At 37.9% G+C, this 20118-nt stretch overlaps 1 protein-coding gene across 2 annotated transcripts in view; it reads left to right on the forward strand.

Moving 5' to 3' along the window:
* ME1 (malic enzyme 1) overlaps positions 1–20118 on the forward strand; it is a 228281-nt gene that overhangs the window by 13470 nt on the left and 194693 nt on the right. For both annotated transcript variants that reach the window (XM_055274145.2, XM_063637819.1), the window contains exon 2: positions 16230–16363. In XM_055274145.2, coding sequence (XP_055130120.1) covers positions 16230–16363 — 134 coding nt within the window. The remainder of the gene's footprint in view (positions 1–16229; positions 16364–20118) is intronic.

Consider the following 20118-nt stretch of genomic DNA (forward strand, 5'->3'; position numbering starts at 1 on the left):
CTGTGGACTCATTAAAGCAATGATTTTAAATAAACAGTATACATAGTAATACAAAGGAAACCATTTGTAATTAAATATAGATACCAAAATATTAACAAATGTATCTTACAAGTGTGTATTGTAAGATATAGTCCTCTTTATTGAAGACTTATATAGGAAGATAATATATTTAAATATGGGCAATTTAAAATAAAGTTTTATTTTTTAAAGAGATCAATATCAAGGTTGTCTGCATGACTAGCCTGTGTGCCTGTTCATGTTACTAAAAAAAGTTGGGCCTGGCATGGTGGCTCATGCCTGTAATCCCAGTACTTTGGGAGGCCGAGGCGGGTGGATCACAAGATCAAGAGATCGAGACCATCCTGGCCAACATGGTGAAACCCCGTCTCTACTAAAAATACAAAAATTAGCTGGGCATGGTGGCACGCGCCTGTAGTCCCACCTGCTTGGGAGGCTGAGGCAGGAGAATGGCTTGAACCTGGGTGGCGGAGGTTGCCGTGATCCAAGATCATGCCACTTCACTCCAGCCTGGGCGACAAAGTGAGACTCCGTCTCAAAAAATAAAAATAAGAAATAAAAAAACGTTGGTTAGGCACAGTGGCTCCTGCCTGTAATCCCAGCACTTTGGGAGGCCAAGGGAGGAAGATTGCTTGAGGACAAAGGACAGGAATTTGAGATCAATCAGGGCAACATAGCGAGACCCTGTCTCAAAAAAAAATTTTTTTTCCAGATGTGGTAGTGTATGCGTATAGTCCCAGCTACTCAAGAAGCTAAGGCAAGAGGATTGCTTAAGTCCAGGAATTCGAGGCTGCAGTGAGCTATGATTATACTACCGCACTCTATCCTGGGCAGCAGACTGTCTCTAAACAAAGCAAAACAAAACAAAACCTTATTGCAGATCTAAAGCTACAGTAATTTCAAAGTAATGAAGAACATGAATGTTATTTCCAGATACATGCCACAGATGTAACATGACATAAAAATAACTGTTATTTCTATTATGACAAAGACACAGAAACCACTTTTTTTTTTTTTTTTTTTTTTTTTTTAATTTTTTGAGGCAAGTCTCACTCTGTCACCCAGCCTGGAGTGCAGTGGCATGATCTTGACTCACTGCAGCTTTGACTTCCTGGGCCAAAGACATCCTACCACCTCTGCCTCCCAAGTAGCTGGGGCTACAGGTGCATGCCACCACACCCAGCTAATTTTTGTCTACTTTTTTTTTGTAGAGATGGGGATCTCACTATGTTGCCCAGGATGGTCTCGAACTCTTGAGCTCAAGTGATCCTCCCACCTTGGCCTCCCAAACTGCTGGGATTAGAGGCGTGAGTCATTGTGCCTGGCTAGGAACTACTATTATGTCTCTTATTTCATTTAAAATGGAAGGAAATACTAAATCTCATAGAGTTTGTGAAAAAGATGTCCAAGTTCAGGCCTCCTTAATTACTCATCCATGCCTTGAGAATCTGTGATTAGGTCTGTGGACCTTAAGTTAAAAGCCTCTGATAGGGGGTTAAATTGGTTCTTCACCAAAAGCACTGACCTTGGTCTCTGAAAACTGATTCTTAAACTCAGAGGCTTTCAGACAATACTGAAATGTGAAGAATAAAAGTCAATATTCACGTAGCATGTGCATGTTAGTGACTTTATTTTAAAACTTAGTAACATAAGCATTTATATAACACTTTATAATTTACATAGGATGCAAAAACACCTGGTCTCATTTTTTTCTTCCCAACAACCCAATGAAACGCACATAACATGTACTATGTGTTCAATAAATAGTTGATTAGCCTCATTTAGCAGATGCAATAATTGAGGCAAATCTCCATTTAACCCTTAACACCTTAAATATTTGCTCAAAATCAAGTGTTAAATAATACCTACTTGTGACTCAAACTTGACGAGTGGTATGCCCTTTAGTCTTATGTTGCTATTCAGTCATATTTGTTGGTGAAGTGTGCATCTAAATTTCTAGTGTATGGCTTATTACAATCTATTAAATACCAAAAATGTACTGAATAGCTGCCTACAACAAATAATTGTCTGTCCTAAAATGTCACTAGTACCAAGATTGAGAAACCTGGTCAAGATGAAAGTACTTTAAAAAATCTCCATAAACTCTGACACTTATGCTGATATGTAGATATATATTTTGGTCAAACCAAAGTTGATCTTGAATGCCTAGTTTAAAGTCAATGAAAAAACTTGTTAATAGTGGATTAGTTTAATTAAATGATTTCCTAAGGTATATGTGGAAAGCTTAATTATTATTTGGGAGATTTTTAAATCATGAGCACTCTTTGTACTATTGCATAAATAAATCTTTGTTTGAAATTTGAATTCGATGATTTGGTTATTCAAAATAGAACTACACAGAACCGAACTACAGAGTACTGAAAATTTGTTTCACATTAATATATTTATACATCCATTTGTTTATTTAAAATTTATTAAGGCCTTGCTCCATCATGACATTGTACTAGGTGCTGTCATACAAATATGAATAGTGTAGTGCCTGTCTTCCAGAGCTGGGTAAAACGGGAGGTAAGCAGAAACAATGAACTATGGGAAATTCTATGATACAATTAAGGAGATCGTTATTCAGGAATAGGCAAGGGACACAGGAAGAAACAGACATTTGCAACTTCATGTGTAAATTAATTGGTAACTAAATGTGTTGGAATTACTGTCTAATGTTCATAGTATGTAGATTCTTCTATAAGCTTGAAGAGTTAAGAAATCAAGACACAATAGAGGATTATTTTATAATTCTGATCTTTCTGGTTCACTATATGAGTGATCACTATACACACTATCATAGGCATAGAGGATTTTGTCACATATATAAGATTTTTAAAAATAGTATAAAGGTACATATGATAACTAGGAACTCTATTGGCAACCAGTGGTTTATTTGGATTATTCATACGCGTTTCAATTGAAGATCTTAAATTTCGATTTTTCATCATTTGTGTACATTGCTAGTTTCAGTTATTTACTGAGAAGTCTCAATCTGCTTATTTAACAGATACTTTTCTCTATTGGTTTAGTGACGGTGAAATTTGCCTTACAACTTCTTGTGATAAAATAGCGCTCCATCTTGCCGAAAAGCTTTTGAAATTTTTCAAATGATTTCAAGAGATATATTTGGGAAAATTTAGTGTTGATATTGTTGGCTAACAATTTTTCAGCCTTATAAAGAATCTATAACAATCAGTAATAAGACTTTTAAGTGAGAAATACTTAAACCTCTCATCCAATGGTTTAAAAACCCATTTGCTCTCTTAGGTAGAGGTGTTCTTTCCTTTTTTGAAAAAAAATTTAAGCAAACATGTCACTTAAATCACAAAATTGTTCATTTGCTTATATCCTATACTCATACCTCAATGAAATAATTTGGGGGTACTGTAAAGTGATATTTTGCTGTAAATTTTAGGGTATCAAAGGCCAAGACTTAGCTAAATATATTTTAGATATATTGTTATAATCATTACCAGGTTAAAATTACTTTATATCAGATATGAGTAAAAATTAATTACTATGCAATGAAACCGAATGATTTTTTGTGTAAAGAAGCTGTGTTTAATATATTGTTGGTCTTAAATAATTGGTTTTCTGTCCTTTAAAGGAGACTAATAAAGAATTTGTTTGTATAGTTAAATGCATTCAAAGTAATTATTTTTATATGATTATTTTCTGATATAAACTTTACCTTGTAAATACATATGTCATCTGGCTGATTTTTTTTGGGGGAAAAATGAGGTTGTACACCACCATAAAAATAATTTTTTTTAGTTTATTTTTTTTTATTTTATTTTTTTAAGACAGGGTCTTGCTCTGTCACCCAGGCTGGAGTACAATGGTGCAATCTCGGCTCATTGCAACCTCAACCTCCCAGGATAAAATGATCTTCCCACCTCAGCCTCTCAAGTAGCTGGGACCACAGGCATGCACCACCATGCCTGGCTAATTTATTTTCATTTTTTGTGGAAGTAGTATCTCCCTGTGTTGCCCAGGTTGGTCTTGCACTCCTGGGCTCAAGCCATCCTTCTGCTTTACCCTCCCAATGTGCCGGTTTACAGGTGAGAGGATCGTGCCCAGCCAATTCTAGAAATTGTTATCTATATTGTCAATTAGAATTTAAAAATAATCATTTCCAAAGAACAATTGTTGGCACTATAGAAGCCTTGGAGGAAGGAACCCTTCAGTAGAATGTGTTCAGGGCAAATTAGTATCAATTCTCTTAATGTAGATGTAAAATATGCACATAAACTATGTTAATAAATTGAACATATGACACTTAAAACAAGCTCAATTTTATCTCTTTATTTCAGAATAATAAATAATAAAAATATAAAGGGTCCTCTTTCTATACTCTTTATATATAAATAATTTCTCCCCCAAATTAGCATTAAAATTCTAAAACTTTTTTGATATGAAGAAATAATTTTAAGATAGATCTACTATATTATTTGCAAAGTCACATTAATAAAATATATATAATTCATCTGAAATAAAAAATTAAGAAAAAATTTTCATAAAGGATTCAAAGACAATCATATTAGATAAAGAATATTTTAGGCTGGATGCGTGAGCCACTGTGCCTGGCCTAAAATATTCTTTGTTTAATTTGTTTTTTTTGTTTCTTTTTTCTTTTTTTTTTTTATTATTATACTTTAGGGTTAGGGTACATGTGCACAATGTGCAGGTTTGTTACATATGTATCCATGTGCCATGTTGGTTTGCTGCACCCATTAACTCATCATTTAGCATTAGGTATATCTCCTAATACTGTCCCTCCCCCCTCCCCCCACCCCACAACAGCCCCCGGTGTGTGATGATCCCCTTCCTGTGTCCATGAGTTCTCATTGTTCAATTCCCACCTATGAGTGAGAACATGTGGTGTTTGGCTTTTCGTCCTTGCGATAGTTTACTGAGAATGATGTTTTCCAGTTTCATCCATGTCCCTACAAAGGACATGAACTCATCATTTTTTATGGCTGCATAGTATTCCATGGTGTATATGTGCCACATTTTCTTAATCCAGTCTATCGTTGTTGGACATTTGGGTTGGTTCCAACTCTTTGCTATTGTGAATAGTGCCGCAATAAACATACGTGTGCATGTGTCTTTATAGCAGCATGATTTATAGTCCTTTGGGTATATACCCAGTAATGGGATGGCTGGGTCAAATGGTGTTTCTAGTTCTAGATCCCTGAGGAATCGCCACACTGACTTCCACAATGGTTGAACTAGTTTACAGTCCCTCCAACAGTGTAAAAGTGTTCCTATTTCTCCACATCCTCTCCAGCACCTGTTGTTTCCTGACTTTTTAATGATGGCCATTCTAACTGGTGTGAGATGGTATCTCATTGTGGTTTTGATTTGCATTTCTCTGATGGCCAGTGCTGATGAGCATTTTTTCATGTGTTTTCTGGCTGCATAAATGTCTTCTTTTGAGAAGTGTCTGTTCATGTCCTTCGCCCACTTTTTGATGGGGTTGTTTGTTTTTTTCTTGTAAATTTGTTTGTGTTCATTGTAGATTCTGGATATTAGCCCTTTGTCAGATGAGTAGGTTGCAAAAATTTTCTCCCATTGTGTAGGTTGCCTGTTGACTCTGATGGTAGTATCTTTTGCTGTGCAGAAGCTCTTTAGTTTAATTAGATCCCATTTGTCAATTTTGGCTTTTGTTGCCATTGCTTTTGGTGTTTTAGACATGAAGTCCTTGCCCATGCCTATGTCCTGAATGGTATTGCTTAGGTTTTCTTGTAGGATTTTAATGGTTTTAGGTCTAACATGTAAGTCTTTAATCCATCTTGAATTAATTTTTGTATAAGGTGTAAGGAAGGGATCCAGTTTCAGCTTTCTACATATGGCTAGCCAGTTTTCCCAGCACCATTTATTAAATAGGGAATCCTTTCCCCATTTCTTGTTTTTGTCAGGTTTGTCAAAGATCAGACAGTTGTAGATGTGCGGCATCATTTCTGAGGGCTCTGTTCTGTTCCATTGATCTATGTCTCTGTTGTGGTACCAGTACCATGCTGTTTTGGTTACTGTAGCCGTGTAGTATAGTTTGAAGTCAGGTAGCATGATGCCTCCAGCTTTGTTCTTTTGTCTTAGGATTGACTTGGCGATGCGGGCTCTTTTTTGGTTCCATATGAACTTGAAAGTAGTTTTTTCCAATTCTGTGAAGAAAGTCATTGGTAGCTTGATGGGGATGGCATTGAATCTATAAATTACCTTGGGCAGTATGGCCATTTTCACGATATTGATTCTTCCAACCCACAAGCATGGAATGTTCTTCCATTTGCTTGTATCCTCTTTTATTTCATTGAGCAGTGGTTTGTAGCTCTCCTTGAAGAGGTCCTTCACATCCCTTGTAAGTTGGATTCCTAGGTATTTTATTCTCTTTGAAGCAATTGTGAATGGGAGCTTACTCATGATTTGGCTCTCTGTTTGTCTGTGATTGGTGTACAAGAATGCTTGTGATTTTTGTACGTTGATTTTGTATCCTGAGACTTTGCTGAAGTTGCTTATCAGCTTAAGGAGATTTTGGGCTGAGACAATGGGGTTTTCTAGATATACAATCATGTCATCTGCAAACAGGGACAATTTGACTTCCTCTTTTCCTAATTGAATACCCTTTATTTCCTTCTCCTGCCTGATTGTCATGGCCAGAACTTCCAGCACTATGTTGAATAGGAGTGGTGAGAGAGGGCATCCCTGTCTTGTGCCAGTTTTCAAAGGGAATGCTTCCAGTTTTTGCCCATTCAGTATGATATTGGCTGTGGGTTTGTCATAGATAGCTCTTATTATTTTGAGATACGTCCTGTCAATACCTAATTTATTGAGAATTTTTAGCATGAAGAGTTGTTGAATTTTGTCAAAGGCCTTTTCTGCATCTATTGAGATAATCACGTGGTTTTTGTCTTTGGTTCTGTTTATATGCTGGATTACATTTATTGATTTGCGTATGTTGAACCAGCCTTGCATCCCAGGGATGAAGCCCACTTGATCATGGTGGATAAGCTTTTTGATGTGCTGCTGGATTCGGTTTGCCAGTATTTTATTGAGGATTTTTGCATCAATGTTCATCAAGGATATTGGTCTGAAATTCTCTTTTTTGGTTGTGTCTCTGCCAGGCTTTGGTATCAGGATGATGCTGGCTTCATAAAATGTGTTAGGGAGGATTCCCTCTTTTTCTATCGATTGGAATAGTTTCAGAAGGAATGGTACCAGTTCCTCCTTGTACCTCTGGTAGAATTCGGCTGTGAATCCATCAGGTCCTGGGCTCTTTTTGGTTGGTAAGCTATTGATTATTGCCACAATTTCAGAGCCTGTTATTGGTCTATTCAGAGATTCAACTTCTTCCTGGTTTAGTCTTGGGAGGGTGTATTTGTCGAGGAATTTATCCATTTCTTCTAGATTTTCTAGTTTATTTGCATAGAGGTGTTTGTAGTATTCTCTGATGGTAGATTGTATTTCTGTGGGATCGGTGGTGATATCCCCTTTTTCATTTTTTATTGCATCTATTTGATTCTTCTCTCTTTTCTTCTTTATTAGTCTTGCTAGCGGTCTATCAATTTTGTTGATCTTTTCAAAAAACCAGCTCCTGGATTCATTAATTTTTTGAAGGGTTTTTTGTGTCTCTATTTCTTTCAGTTCTGCTCTGATTTTAGTTATTTCTAGCCTTCTGCTAGCTTTTGAATGTGTTTGCTCTTGCTTTTCTAGTTCTTTTAATTGTGATGTTAAGGTGTCAATTTTGGATCTTTCCTCCTTTCTCTTGTAGGCATTTAGTGATATAAATTTCCCTCTACACACTGCTTTGAATGTGTCCCAGAGATTCTGGTATGTTGTGTCTTTGTTCTTGTTGGTTTCAAAGAACATCTTTATTTCTGCCTTCCATTTCATTATGTACCCAATAGTCATTCAGGAGCAGGTTGTTCAGTTTCCATGTAGTTGAGTGGTTTTGAATGAGTTTCTTAATCCTGAGTTCTAGTTTGATTGCACTGTGGTCTGAGAGACAGTTTGTTATAATTTCTGTTCTTTTACATTTGCTGAGGAGAGCTTTACTTCCAACTATGTGGTCAATTTTGGAATCAGTGTGGTGTGTTGCTGAAAAAAATGTATATTCTGTTGATTTGGGGTGGAGAGTTCTGTAGATGTCTATTAGGTCCCCTTTGTGCAGAGCTGAATTCATTTCCTGGATATGCTTGTTAACTTTCTGTGTTGTTGATCTGTCTAATGTTGACAGTGGGGTGTTAAAATGTCCCATTATTATTGTGTGGGAGTTTAAGTCCCTTTGTAGGTCACTCAGGACTTGCTTTATGAATCTGGGTGCTCCTGTGTTGGGTGCATATATGTTTAGGATAGTTAGCTCTTCTTGTTGAATTGATCCCATTACCATTATGTAATAGCCTTCTTTGTCTCTTTTGATCTTTGTTGGTTTAAAGTCTATTTTATCAGAGACTAGGATTGCAACCCCTGCCTTTTTTTGTTTTCCATTTGCTTGATAGATTTTCCTCCATCCCTTTGAGTCTATGTGTGTCTCTGCACGTGAGATGGGTTTCCCGAATACAGCACACTGATGGGTCCTGACTCCTTATCCAGTTTGCCAGTCTGTGTCTTTTAATTGGAGCATTTAGCCCATTTACATTTAAAGTTAATATTGTTTTGTGTGAATCTGATCCTGTCATTATGATGTTAGTTGGTTATTTTGCTCGTTAGTTGATGCAGTTTCTTCCTAGCCTCGATGGTCTTTACAATTTGGCATGTTTTTGCAGTGGCTGGTACCGGTTGTTCCTTTCCATGTTTAGTGCTTCCTTCAGGAGCTCTTTTAGGGAAGGGGTGGTGGTGACAAAATCACTCAGCATTTGCTTGTCTGTAAAGTATTTTATATCTCCTTCACTTATGAAGCTTAGTTTGGCTGAATATGAAATTCTGGGTTGAAAATTCTTTTCTTTAAGAATGTTGAATATCGGCCCCCACTCTCTTCTGGCTTGTAGAGTTTCTGCCGAGAGATCAGCTGTTAGTCTGATGGGCTTCCCTTTGTGGGTAACCCGACCTTTCTCTCTGGCTGCCCTTAACATATTTTCCTTCATTTCAATTTTGGTGAATCTGACAATTATGTGTCTTGGAGTTGCTCTTCTCGAGGAGTATCTTTGTGATGTTCTCCGTATTTCCTGAATCTGAATGTTGGCCTGCCTTGCTAGATTGGGGAAGTTCTCCTGGATAATATCTTGCAGAGTGTTTTCCAACTTGGTTCCATTCTCCCCATCATTTTCAGGTACACCAATCAGAAGTAGGTTTGGTCTTTTCACATGGTGCCAAATTTCTTGGAGGCTTTGTTCATTTCTTTTTATTCTTTTTTCTCTAAACTTCCCTTCTCGCTTCATTTCATTCATTTCATCTTCTATCAGCGATACCCTTTCTTCCAGTTGATCGCATCGGCTACCGAGGCTTCTGCAATCTTCGCATAGTTCTTGATACTTGGCTTTCAGCTCCATCAGCTCCTTGAAGCCCTTCTCTCCATTGGTTATTCTAGTTATCCATTCTTCTAATTTTTTTTCAAAGTTTTTAACTTCTTTGCTATTGTTTTGAATTTCCTCCTGTAGCTCAGAGTAGTTTGATCGTCTGAAGCCTTCTTCTCTCAACTCGTCAAAGTCATCCTCCATCCAGCTTTGTTCCATTGCTGGTGAGGAACTGTGTTCCTTTGGAGAAGGAGAGGTGCTCTGCTTTTTAGAGTTTCCAGTTTTTCTGCTCTGTTTTTTCCCCATCTTTGTGGTTTTATCTACTTTTTGTCTTTGATGATGGTGATGTACAGATGGGTTTTTGGTGTGGATGTCCTTTCTGTTTGTTAGTTTTCCTTCTACCAGAGGACCCTCAGCTGCAGGTCTGTTGCAGTTTACCAGAGGTCCACTCCAGTCCCTGTTTGGCTGGGTGTCAGCAGCGGTGGCTGCAGAACAGTGGATTTTCATGAGACCACAAATTCGGCTGTCTGATTGTTCCTCTGGAAGTTTTGTCTCAGAGGAGTACCCGGCCCAGTGACGTGTCAGTCTGTCCCTACTGGGGGGTGCCTCCCAGTTAGGCTGCTCGGGGGTGAGGGACCCACTTTAGGAGGCAGTCTGTCCGTTCTCAGATCTCCAGCTGCGTGCTGGGAGAACCACTACTCTCTTCAAAGCTGTCAGTCAGACAGGGACATTTAAGTCTGCAGAGGTTCCTGCTGAGTTTTTGTTTGTCTGTGCCCTGCCCCCAGAGGTGGAGCCTACAGAGGCACACAGGCCTCTTTGAGCTGTGGTGGGCTCCACCCAGTTCGAGCTTCCTGGCTGCTTTGTTTACCTAAGCAAGCCTGGGCAATGGCGGGCGCCCCTCCCCCAGCCTCGCTGCCGCCTTGCAGTTTGATCTCAGACTGCTGTGCTAGCAATCAGTGAGACTCCGTGGACATAGGACCCTCCGAGCCAGGTGCGGGACACAATCTCCTAGTGTGCCATTTTCCAGGCCCGTTGGAAAAGCGCAGTATTAGGGTGGGACTGACCCGATTTTCCAGGTGCCGTCTGTTACCCCTTCCTTTGACTAGGAAAGGGAACTCCCTGACCCCTTGCGCTTCCCGAGTGAGGCAATGCCTTGCCCTGCTTTGGCTGGCGCACAGTGCGCTTCACCGACTGCCCTGCACCCACTGTTTGGCACTCCCTAGTGAGATGAAACCAGTACCTCAAACAGAAATGCAGAAATCACCCGTCTTCTTTGTCGCTCAGGCTTGGAGCTGTAGACCGGAGCTGTTCCTATTCAGCCATCTTGGCTCCACTCTTTTTTAAAGTTGATTGTGTAGTAATCCTAGGAGTTTGGGAGGCCAAGGCAGGCAGATCGCTTGAGCTCAGGAGTTCAAGACTAGTCTGGAGCAACATGGTGAAACCCAGTCTCTATCAAAAAATACAAAAACAATTAGCTGAGCATGATGGCATGTGCCTTTTGTCTTAGCTACTTGGGAGACTGAGGCAGGAGGATCACTTGAACCTGGGAGGTGGAATATGAAATGTATTAATAATTTGCTAAACAAATTTTTAGTCATTGTAATTATATTTCTTTTTAAGTAAAGAGAATATTAATTACTGAATTGACTCTATAGAGTATAATAAAATTCAATATAATGAAATTTACTTTTGGATGTACAGTTCTATCAGTTTTGACAAATATACAATGTTGTGTAATCAACACCACAATAAGGAATTGTTCTATCACTGAAAAACATTTTCTTTTTGCTTCCTCTTTGAAGTCAAACCCTTTTTTCCACTCCCAGTCCCTGGCAACTACTGATCTTTTTCTATCCATATAATTTTGCTTTTTCAGAATGTCATATAAATGGAATCATGCAGTATGTAGTCTTTTGAATGTGGCTTCTTTCACTTAACATGATGCATTTAAGATTCATCTATGTTTTGTGTATCAATAGTTTGTTTCTTTTACTGTTGGGTAATATTTCAGTGTATGGATATACCTTAGTTTTATCCATTTACTAGTTGAAGGACTTTTGTTGTTTCAAATTATTTGCAATTATTACTTTCCATTTGCTTCTCTACCTTTTCAACCGTCCTTATTCACTTTTCTGCTTTGTCTTCTCCAAAATGTACTATAACAAGTATAATTAATTAATCATTAGTTAATCCAATGCATTTTTGTTGACTGCCTATGAAGTGCCACGCAGGTATTATTCTAGACAGTAGAGATTACACTAGTTAAACAGAACACACAAACCATCTCTGCCGTAATATAATCATAGCCTCAAACATTTAAATTATAACTTCTGTTACCATAATGAATTTTCATATGTGTATAGATTAACTGTCTTAAAGATCTTTGTGAATTAGATAAAGGTTTCCTTTTTTTTTGGCAATTCAGCTTGATTTAGTAATTTTTCAGGGAAAAAAGAAAGTCGTTGATTGGAAATTTTATATTAAGGATTGTTAGTGTGGAATACAGAATATATTTGTTCTGTTTTTATGGCAATAGTTTCTGATAAATTACTCAGGACAAAGTTTCTTTCTCAGTTATGCTTGCTCCCTGCAAATATCATTTCTAATATAAGTCCTTCGTCATGTCAGGAATTTTCTTTTCATTTCTGCTTGGTAGTCTCAGTTTTCTCAAGAAGATATACATAGGTTAATTAGCACAATCCAGAAGAATAGTTGTCCTGTTTGCTGCCCTTAGCAGTGAAACAATGTACCATTCTGCTGTCTAGGGATCTAGTCCAAAGGTTTTATAAGGAATAGGGAAAGGAAAGGCAAGACAAAAAAAGGAGAAAAATCAGGATCAAACTTAGCATATATGAGGATGTCTTTAGCGAATTAGATGTACAGGTGGTCTGGAAACCGAATATATCTATATAGACGTCTAATATTTTCAACTACACGAAAGACTTGATAGAAATCAAATGACAATTAGAATCTGCATGTATAATTTGGGTTAATTATCCTTTGTTGGAAAGGCCCTGCAGGATAATGCTAAGGTAAAAATTCTTTGAAATATTTTACTTCAAATTTTAGACATAACTGACCTCTTTATAAATTTCTACAAAATATATCTCTAATGAATATGTCTCTGTTAGTATGAAAAATATAAACTGTGGCTTAAATGAAATAATACAATATCCATTTTAAATTTTTCAGGGACTTTAAAATTTAAGTTTACTTATTCGTTGATGTTCTTTTAACTTATAAAGGGTAGTAATAGAATGTGAACCCAGTCATGGGACTAGTTTTTTTTTTTTTTTTCCCTTGAGATGGAATCTTGCTCTGTCGCCCACGCTGGAGTGCAGTGGCGCAGTCTCGGCTCACTGCAACCTCCGCCTCCCAGGTTCAAGCAATTCTTCTGCCTCAGCCTCCCAAGTAGCTGGGACTACAGGTACATGCCACCACGCCTGGCTAATTTTTGTACTTTTAGTAGAGATGGGGTTTCACCATATTGGCCAGGCTGGTCTCAAACTCCCGCCTGCCCTGGCCTCCCAAAGTGCTGGGATTACAGGCGTGAGCCACCATGCCTGGCCCATAGGACTATTTTTCTCCCTAATCCTAGGATTTTAACTTGGCCGAGTTCCCTAGATTCCTAAGCCCTAGGTTTTGTTGCTGTTGTTTTTAAAAAAATTGAATTGGTACTTTAGTATGTTTTGGAAAATTTGGCTAACAGTGTATGAGAGTTTTTAGTTACTAAACATCAAAGAATATAAAAAGATTTCCAGATGGCATTATCATTTACATGGCATAAGATATGGAGAATTGTTAGATTTAGGAATCAGTTTCAGAACATACCATTGGAAAATTTATGTTAAAAGACTGGCTAACTATAGCAATAAATGTTGTTTCATTATTAAGAGAATGAAAGGGCATATGTTAGTACTTCTCGTAAGACTTATCAAAATATTGATATTTTGATTATTGTGTTTTTGGGCAGATTTTCAAGGCACAACACTCAGAAGTTTACTGCTTCTTCACATATATTTATATATTTTTGAGACTTTAGCCAGTTTTCCTTTCCCCTTTTCATTTTCTAGTTAGATAAAAATCTGTTGAGTTTTCTCTTCTTTCTTTTTCAAATATATTACTGTCCATAATTTTGTTTCATTCCAAGGAGTTATTTCATGACATTTTGGTTTAAATGTTGTCTTCCCAGTTATATCTTTAACAAGTGAAGTTTGTCTTCCATTTTATAAATTACTTTTTCATACAAATATCTCTTGTTGCTTTGAATTTTAAAAGTAATTTAATCAGAATGAATATGCTAATCAGGTTTTTGAGCAGCAATTTAATAGATTTAAAAAATTTTAATGTCTCTAAAATTGAATATTTGAAAATTTTTATGAATTCTAAATTTTCTCATAATAAATTCTAATGAGTTATAAATATTCTATTGACTATGTTAAAATTTTATTGCAACAAATTTCTGAGTTCTAATTATGTCAGGCACTGTTGTAAGCACTAGGGAGAAAGCAGTGAAGAAAACAAAATTCTGTGGCCCCGTGGAGTTTTCATTCTGTTGTGGGGATGCAAACCAAAAGTAAAAAAGTAAATGGCAAGCAAAGACTTTAGGCAATACCACAGATGTCTTCTGGTGCCAGCTGGAACTGCTGGGCAAAGGACTGACAGATTGTACCATCTGCCATTTAGGTCCAGGAGAGAGTGATTGGTCCAGACACAGTTGAACATACTGGATTATCCTCTTGGAAAGAGACCATTCTGCTGCTGTCCACACAAATTGAACTTCAGAGGATGCCCAACTGTAACAATGGGGGCTTTTGCAGCTATGAGAATGGCTGCTAATGAAAAATATCTTGCAACTAGATACCAGCTGTGGTGATAGCACTTAGAGACCTTATGAGAATTGAAGGTTGTGCACTGCTTCTTGCACCGAAGATTCTGGAGTTGTTGGTCCCAGCTAGCTCTTGCAGTTATCTCAGAGAGCTCTATCATGGCATCATTCAGTGGACAAATTTGTCTCTCTTCAGTCTGGCCCTCAACCCGGGAGGCTAATTAAACACAAACCTTTCCATCAGTGACATGAATTAGTGGGTATATATATATGAAAAATTAGAAGAAAGAGAGGATTGTTCATTCATTGACCTCTTTCATAAACTTCCTGGGGTTGGACATGTTTATTCCTAACCAATCAAGGTTTGTCATCTCCCTGTGGAATGAACCAAATTGTCTCTCCTTTCTCCCTAGTAATACACTTTATAAGTACTCAAGAGTCACTATTCTGTCATTGCAAGAAGCTTTCAGGGACAGAGGAATGATTGTAGAATCACTCAGTGCAAAGTTAATGAAGACATTCTTACCCATCCAGGTTGATTAGAGATAGCAGTAGTTACAATGAGCAAAACTAGCTATCTTAGTCCATTCAGACTGCCATAACGGAATACCATGTACTGGGTGGCTTATAAGCAAAATAAATTTATTCCTCACAGCTCTGGAGGCTGGGAAGTCCAACATCAAGGTACTGCAAATTTGGTGTTTGGTGAGGGGTCTGCTTCCTTATTTGTAGACGGTGGTCTTCTTGCTGTGTCCTCACATGGCTGAAGGAGTGAAAAGCTCTCTGAGGTTCCCTTTATAAGGGTAATAATCCTATACACGAGGGGTCTGCTCTCATGACCTAATCACCTCCCAAAGGCCCTTCTTCCTAATGCCATCGCCTTGGGGGTGAGGATTTCGATGTGAATTTTGGGGGACACAAATGTTCAGACCATAACATCAACTATCATGTCATATTGGTGACTTATCCTGGACCCAGGGGAACAGCAGTCATAGTCTAGATAAAGAAGTCTCTTGGGCTTCAGTGTCTCCAATCAGATGCCTCTCCAGAGGGACTCCTTATCCCAATCTACCACATCATTAATGACTACGGGAGCTGCTCTGATATTACTTTGTCTTGTATTAATGCCAGCAAATATCTTAGGTCCATTATGGTTTATGCATCAATGCATAATTTCTATTTAGTTTTCATGTTTTTGAGCTTCATTGCTTGTTATTATCATTTGTTTTATACAATCAATGTTCATGTAAACATGTAACACAGGTATAATAATAGGGTTGTAATGGATATACTGAGGCTTTAGACAGGAGGAAGCATTTGAGGTAAGGCATGAAGGGCAGAGAAACAGGGATGAATATCTTGACCATGTGCCATGGAAGGATAAAAGGGTGTGGTATGTATGGACAATGGTGAGAAGTTTTGTATGCCTAGGAGTGCATAAGAATCAAAGGCTACAACTTGGGAGAGGAGTGTTGAAACAGGTAACTCAGAATCATATAAGGCATTTCCTGACCTATTTTAAAGGTGGAATCACAGCAGGTCACAGCTGACTTACTCACATTCGTAATTTTAAAATCTCCTCTAATAATGACTTTTTATTTTTACATGTACTGACATTAATAATAATGATTATATCTTCTTTCATTTTTGTGTCTTTAAGTAGTTTCGTACCATTCATCATCTTATTTTATCCTGATAATCTCTGAGTGGCACAGCTCTGAAATATTATAGTATTCTAATTTCTACAGATAGGGAAACTGAGATATGGAGAGCTTACATGGTTTACTCACAGCCACGTGACCATGCTTCCAGTGATGCAGACTTTGGATTTTTGATTGCATATACTTGTCAGATTTTATATTTATGTTTTTTGTCTATTTTCCTCTCAAATACTATTGTGTATGTGTGTGTTTTTTTTTTCTCTATAGGACTTGGCCTTTACCCTGGAAGAGAGACAGCAATTGAACATTCATGGATTGTTGCCACCTTCCTTCAACAGTCAGGAGATCCAGGTTCTTAGAGTAGTAAAAAATTTGGAGCATCTGAACTCTGACTTTGACAGGTAACACATTGCTGAAGGTGGTTTTTGTATTTCTCTTACGCAGTTGTCTAGTTTATTTTTTATTGGGTGAGAAAATGAAAACATTTAATGATTTGGAAAGGGTAGCCAACTTTGAGGAGAATTTGCCTGTAAACACAGTGATGTTTTTAAAAATTTACTCTCTTTAGGAACATTTGAATGAAATAAAATTTTGCTTTCTAAACTGTATGCTCAGACAGACCATGTTTATTGTATGATATTGTAAAAGTAAATGATCAGGAAATGCCATCCTAAACAGAACAAAACAGGTTAGAGTGGCTTTTAGTCAGACTTTAAGTATATTGTAGGTGAAAGCACGCTTTTCTAGCCTCCAGCCTCTGTTCCAACACGGTTGCAAGTTTAGGTCACTTACTTTGGATAGTGTATTCAGTTTCTGTATTTGCACAAAGATAATATTTTTCCCTACCTTTGGGATTAGATAACCTTAGATTGAAATTCTGGCTCTATCTCACTAGCAGTAGATCCTTGAGCAACCACTACAGGCCCTGCCATGGCGACTGTAACTGCTTTGCTGTCTGTTTTTGACTCCACTCTTTCTTACTAAGGTACTAAGCCTTTGTAGACCTTAGTTTTTTTCATCCATGGATTAGAGAGAACAACAGCTATTTGAAAACGTTGTGAGGGTTAAAAGAGGTAGTCAACTCAATGTCACATAAGTATTGGTGTTAATCAGGGTTCTCCGAAGAAACAGAGCTGATAGGATGTGTGTGTGTGTGTGTGTGTGTGTGTGTGTGTATAAATGAAAATATAAATATAAATGGATAGAGAGAGAAAGAAGGAGAGGGAGAAGGCTTGTTAAATCCAAAATCTTCAGGTAGGTTGTCAGGCTGAAGACTGAAGGAAGAGTTGCAGTTGAGTCCAAAGGCAGTGCGCTGGCAAAATTTATTTTTGCTGGACAGGAGGTCTGCTTGTGCTATTAAGGACTTCAGCCATTTGGAGGAGGCCCAACTACATTTTGGAGGATAATCTGATTTATTTAAGTCCACCAATTTAGATGTTAATTTCATCCAAAAACACCTGTGCAGAAACATCCAGAATAGTGTTTGACCAAATGTTGATACACCATGTTTGCTATGGATTGAATGTTTGTGTCCCCCTGCAAATTCGTGTGTTGAAATCTAATCCCCAGTGTGATGTTATTTGGAGGTGAGGACTTTGGGTGATGATTAGGTCATAAAAATGGCACCCTCATGAAATAGGATTAGTACTCTAAAAAGAAGAGGCCGGAGTACCAACAAAAAAAAGCCCAGGATCAGATGGATTCACAGCTGAATTCTACCAGAAATATAAAGAGGAGCTGGTACCATTCCTTCTGAAACTATTCCAAACAGTCGAAAAGGAGGGACTCCTCCCTAACTCATTTTATGAAGCCAGCATCATCCTGATACCAAAACTGGGAAGAGACACAACAAAAAAAGAAAACGTCAGGCCATTATCCCTGATGAACATCGATGTGAAAATCCTCAATAAAATACTTGCAAACCCAATCCAGCAGCACATCAAAAAACTTATCCACCACAATCAAGTTGGCTTCATCCCTGGGATGCAAGGCTGGTTCAACATATGCAAATCAATAAATGTAATCCATCACATAAACAGAACCAATGACAAAACTCACATGATTATTTCAATAGATGCAGAAAAGGCCTTTGATAAAATTAAACATCCCTTCATGTTAAAAACTCTCAGTAAACTAGGTCCTGATGGGACATATCTCAAACTCATATGAGCTGTTTGTGACAAACCCACAGCCAATATCATACTGAGTGGGCAAAAGCTGGAAGCGCTCCCTTTGAAAACCAGTACAAGACAAGGATGCCCTCTCTCACCACTCCTATTTAACATAGTATTGGAAGTTCTGGCTAGGGCAATCAGGCAAGAGAAAAAAATAAAGGGTATTCAAATAGGAAGAGAGGAAGTCAAATAGTCTGTTTGCAGACGACATGACTTTATATTTAGAAAACCCCATCCTCTCAGCCCAAAAACTCCTTGAACTGATAAGCAACTTCACCAAAGTCTCAGGATATCAAATCAATGTGAAAAAATCACAAGCATTCCTTCACACCAAAAATAGACAAGCAGAGAGCCAAATCATGAATGAACTCCCATTCACAATTGCTACAAAGAGAATAAAATACCCAGGAATACAGCTAACAAGGGATGTGAAGGACCTCTTCAGGGAGAACTACAAACCGTTGCTCAAGGAAATAAGAGAGGACACAAACAAATGGAAGAACATTCCATGCTCATGGATAGGAAGAATCAATATTGTGAAAATGGCCATACTGCCCAAAGTAATTTATAGATTCAATGCTATACCCATCAAGCTACCATCGATTTTTTCACAGAATTAGAAAAAACTACTTTAAATTTCATATGGAACCAAAAAAGAGCCCGCATAGCCAAGAAAATTGTAAGCAAAAAGAACAAAGCTGGAAGCATCATGCTACCTGTCTTCAAACTATACTACAAGGCAACAGTAAGCAAAATAACATGGTACTGGTACCAAAACAGGTATATAGACCAATGGAACAAAACAGAGGCCTGATAAATAACACCACACATCTACAACCATCTGATCTTGACAAACCTGACAAAAACAAGCAATGGGGAAAGGATTCCCTATTTAATATATGGTGTTGGGAAAACTGGCTAGTCATATGCAGAAAACTGAAACTGGACCCCATCCTTACACCTTATACAAAAATAACTCAAGATAGATTAACGATTTAAATGTAAGACCTAAAACCATAAAAACCCTGGAAGAAAACCTAGGCAATACCATTCAGGACATAGGCATGGGCGAAGACTTCATGACTAAAACACCAAAAGCAATGGCAACAAAAGCCAAAATTCACAAATGGGATCTAATTAAACCAAAGAGCTTAGAGCTTCTGCACAGCAAAAGAAACTATCACTGGAGTGAACAGGCACCCTACAGAATGGGAGAAAATTTTTGCAATCTATCAATCTGACAAAAGGCTAATATCCAGAATCTACAAAGAACTTAAACAAATTTACAAGAAAAAAACACTCCATCAAAAAGTGGGCAAAGGATATGAACAGACGCTTCTCAAAAGAAGACATTTATGCGGCCAACAAACATGAAAAAAACTCATCATCACTGGTCAAATGCAAATCAAAACCACAATGAAATACCATCTGACACCACTTAGAATGGCGATCATTAAAAAGTCAGGAAACAACAGATGCTGGTGAGGCTGTGGAGAAATAGGAATGCTTTTACATTGTTGGTGGGAGTGTAAATTAGTTCAACCATTGTGGAAGACAGTGTGGCGATTCCTCAAGGATCTAGAACCAGAAACACCATTTGACCCCACAATACCATTACTGGTTATATACCCAGAGAATTATAGATCATTCTACTATAAAGACACATGCACACGTATGTTTACTGCAGCACTATTCACAATAGCAAAGACATGGAACCAACCCAGATGCCCATCAGTGATAGACTGGATGAAGGAAATGTGGCACATATACACCATAGAATACTATGCAGCCATGAAAAAGAATGAGTTAATGTCCTTTGCAGGGACATGGATAAGCTGGAAACCATCATTCTCAGCAAACTAACACAGGAATGGAAAACTAAACACCGTATGTTCTCACTCATAAGTGGGAATTGAACAATGAGAACACATGGACACGGGGAGGGGAACATCACACACCAGGGCCTGTCATGGGGTGGAGGA

Source organism: Symphalangus syndactylus, chromosome 4 (assembly GCF_028878055.3).
Source record: "Symphalangus syndactylus isolate Jambi chromosome 4, NHGRI_mSymSyn1-v2.1_pri, whole genome shotgun sequence".
Classification (NCBI taxonomy): domain Eukaryota; kingdom Metazoa; phylum Chordata; class Mammalia; order Primates; family Hylobatidae; genus Symphalangus; species Symphalangus syndactylus.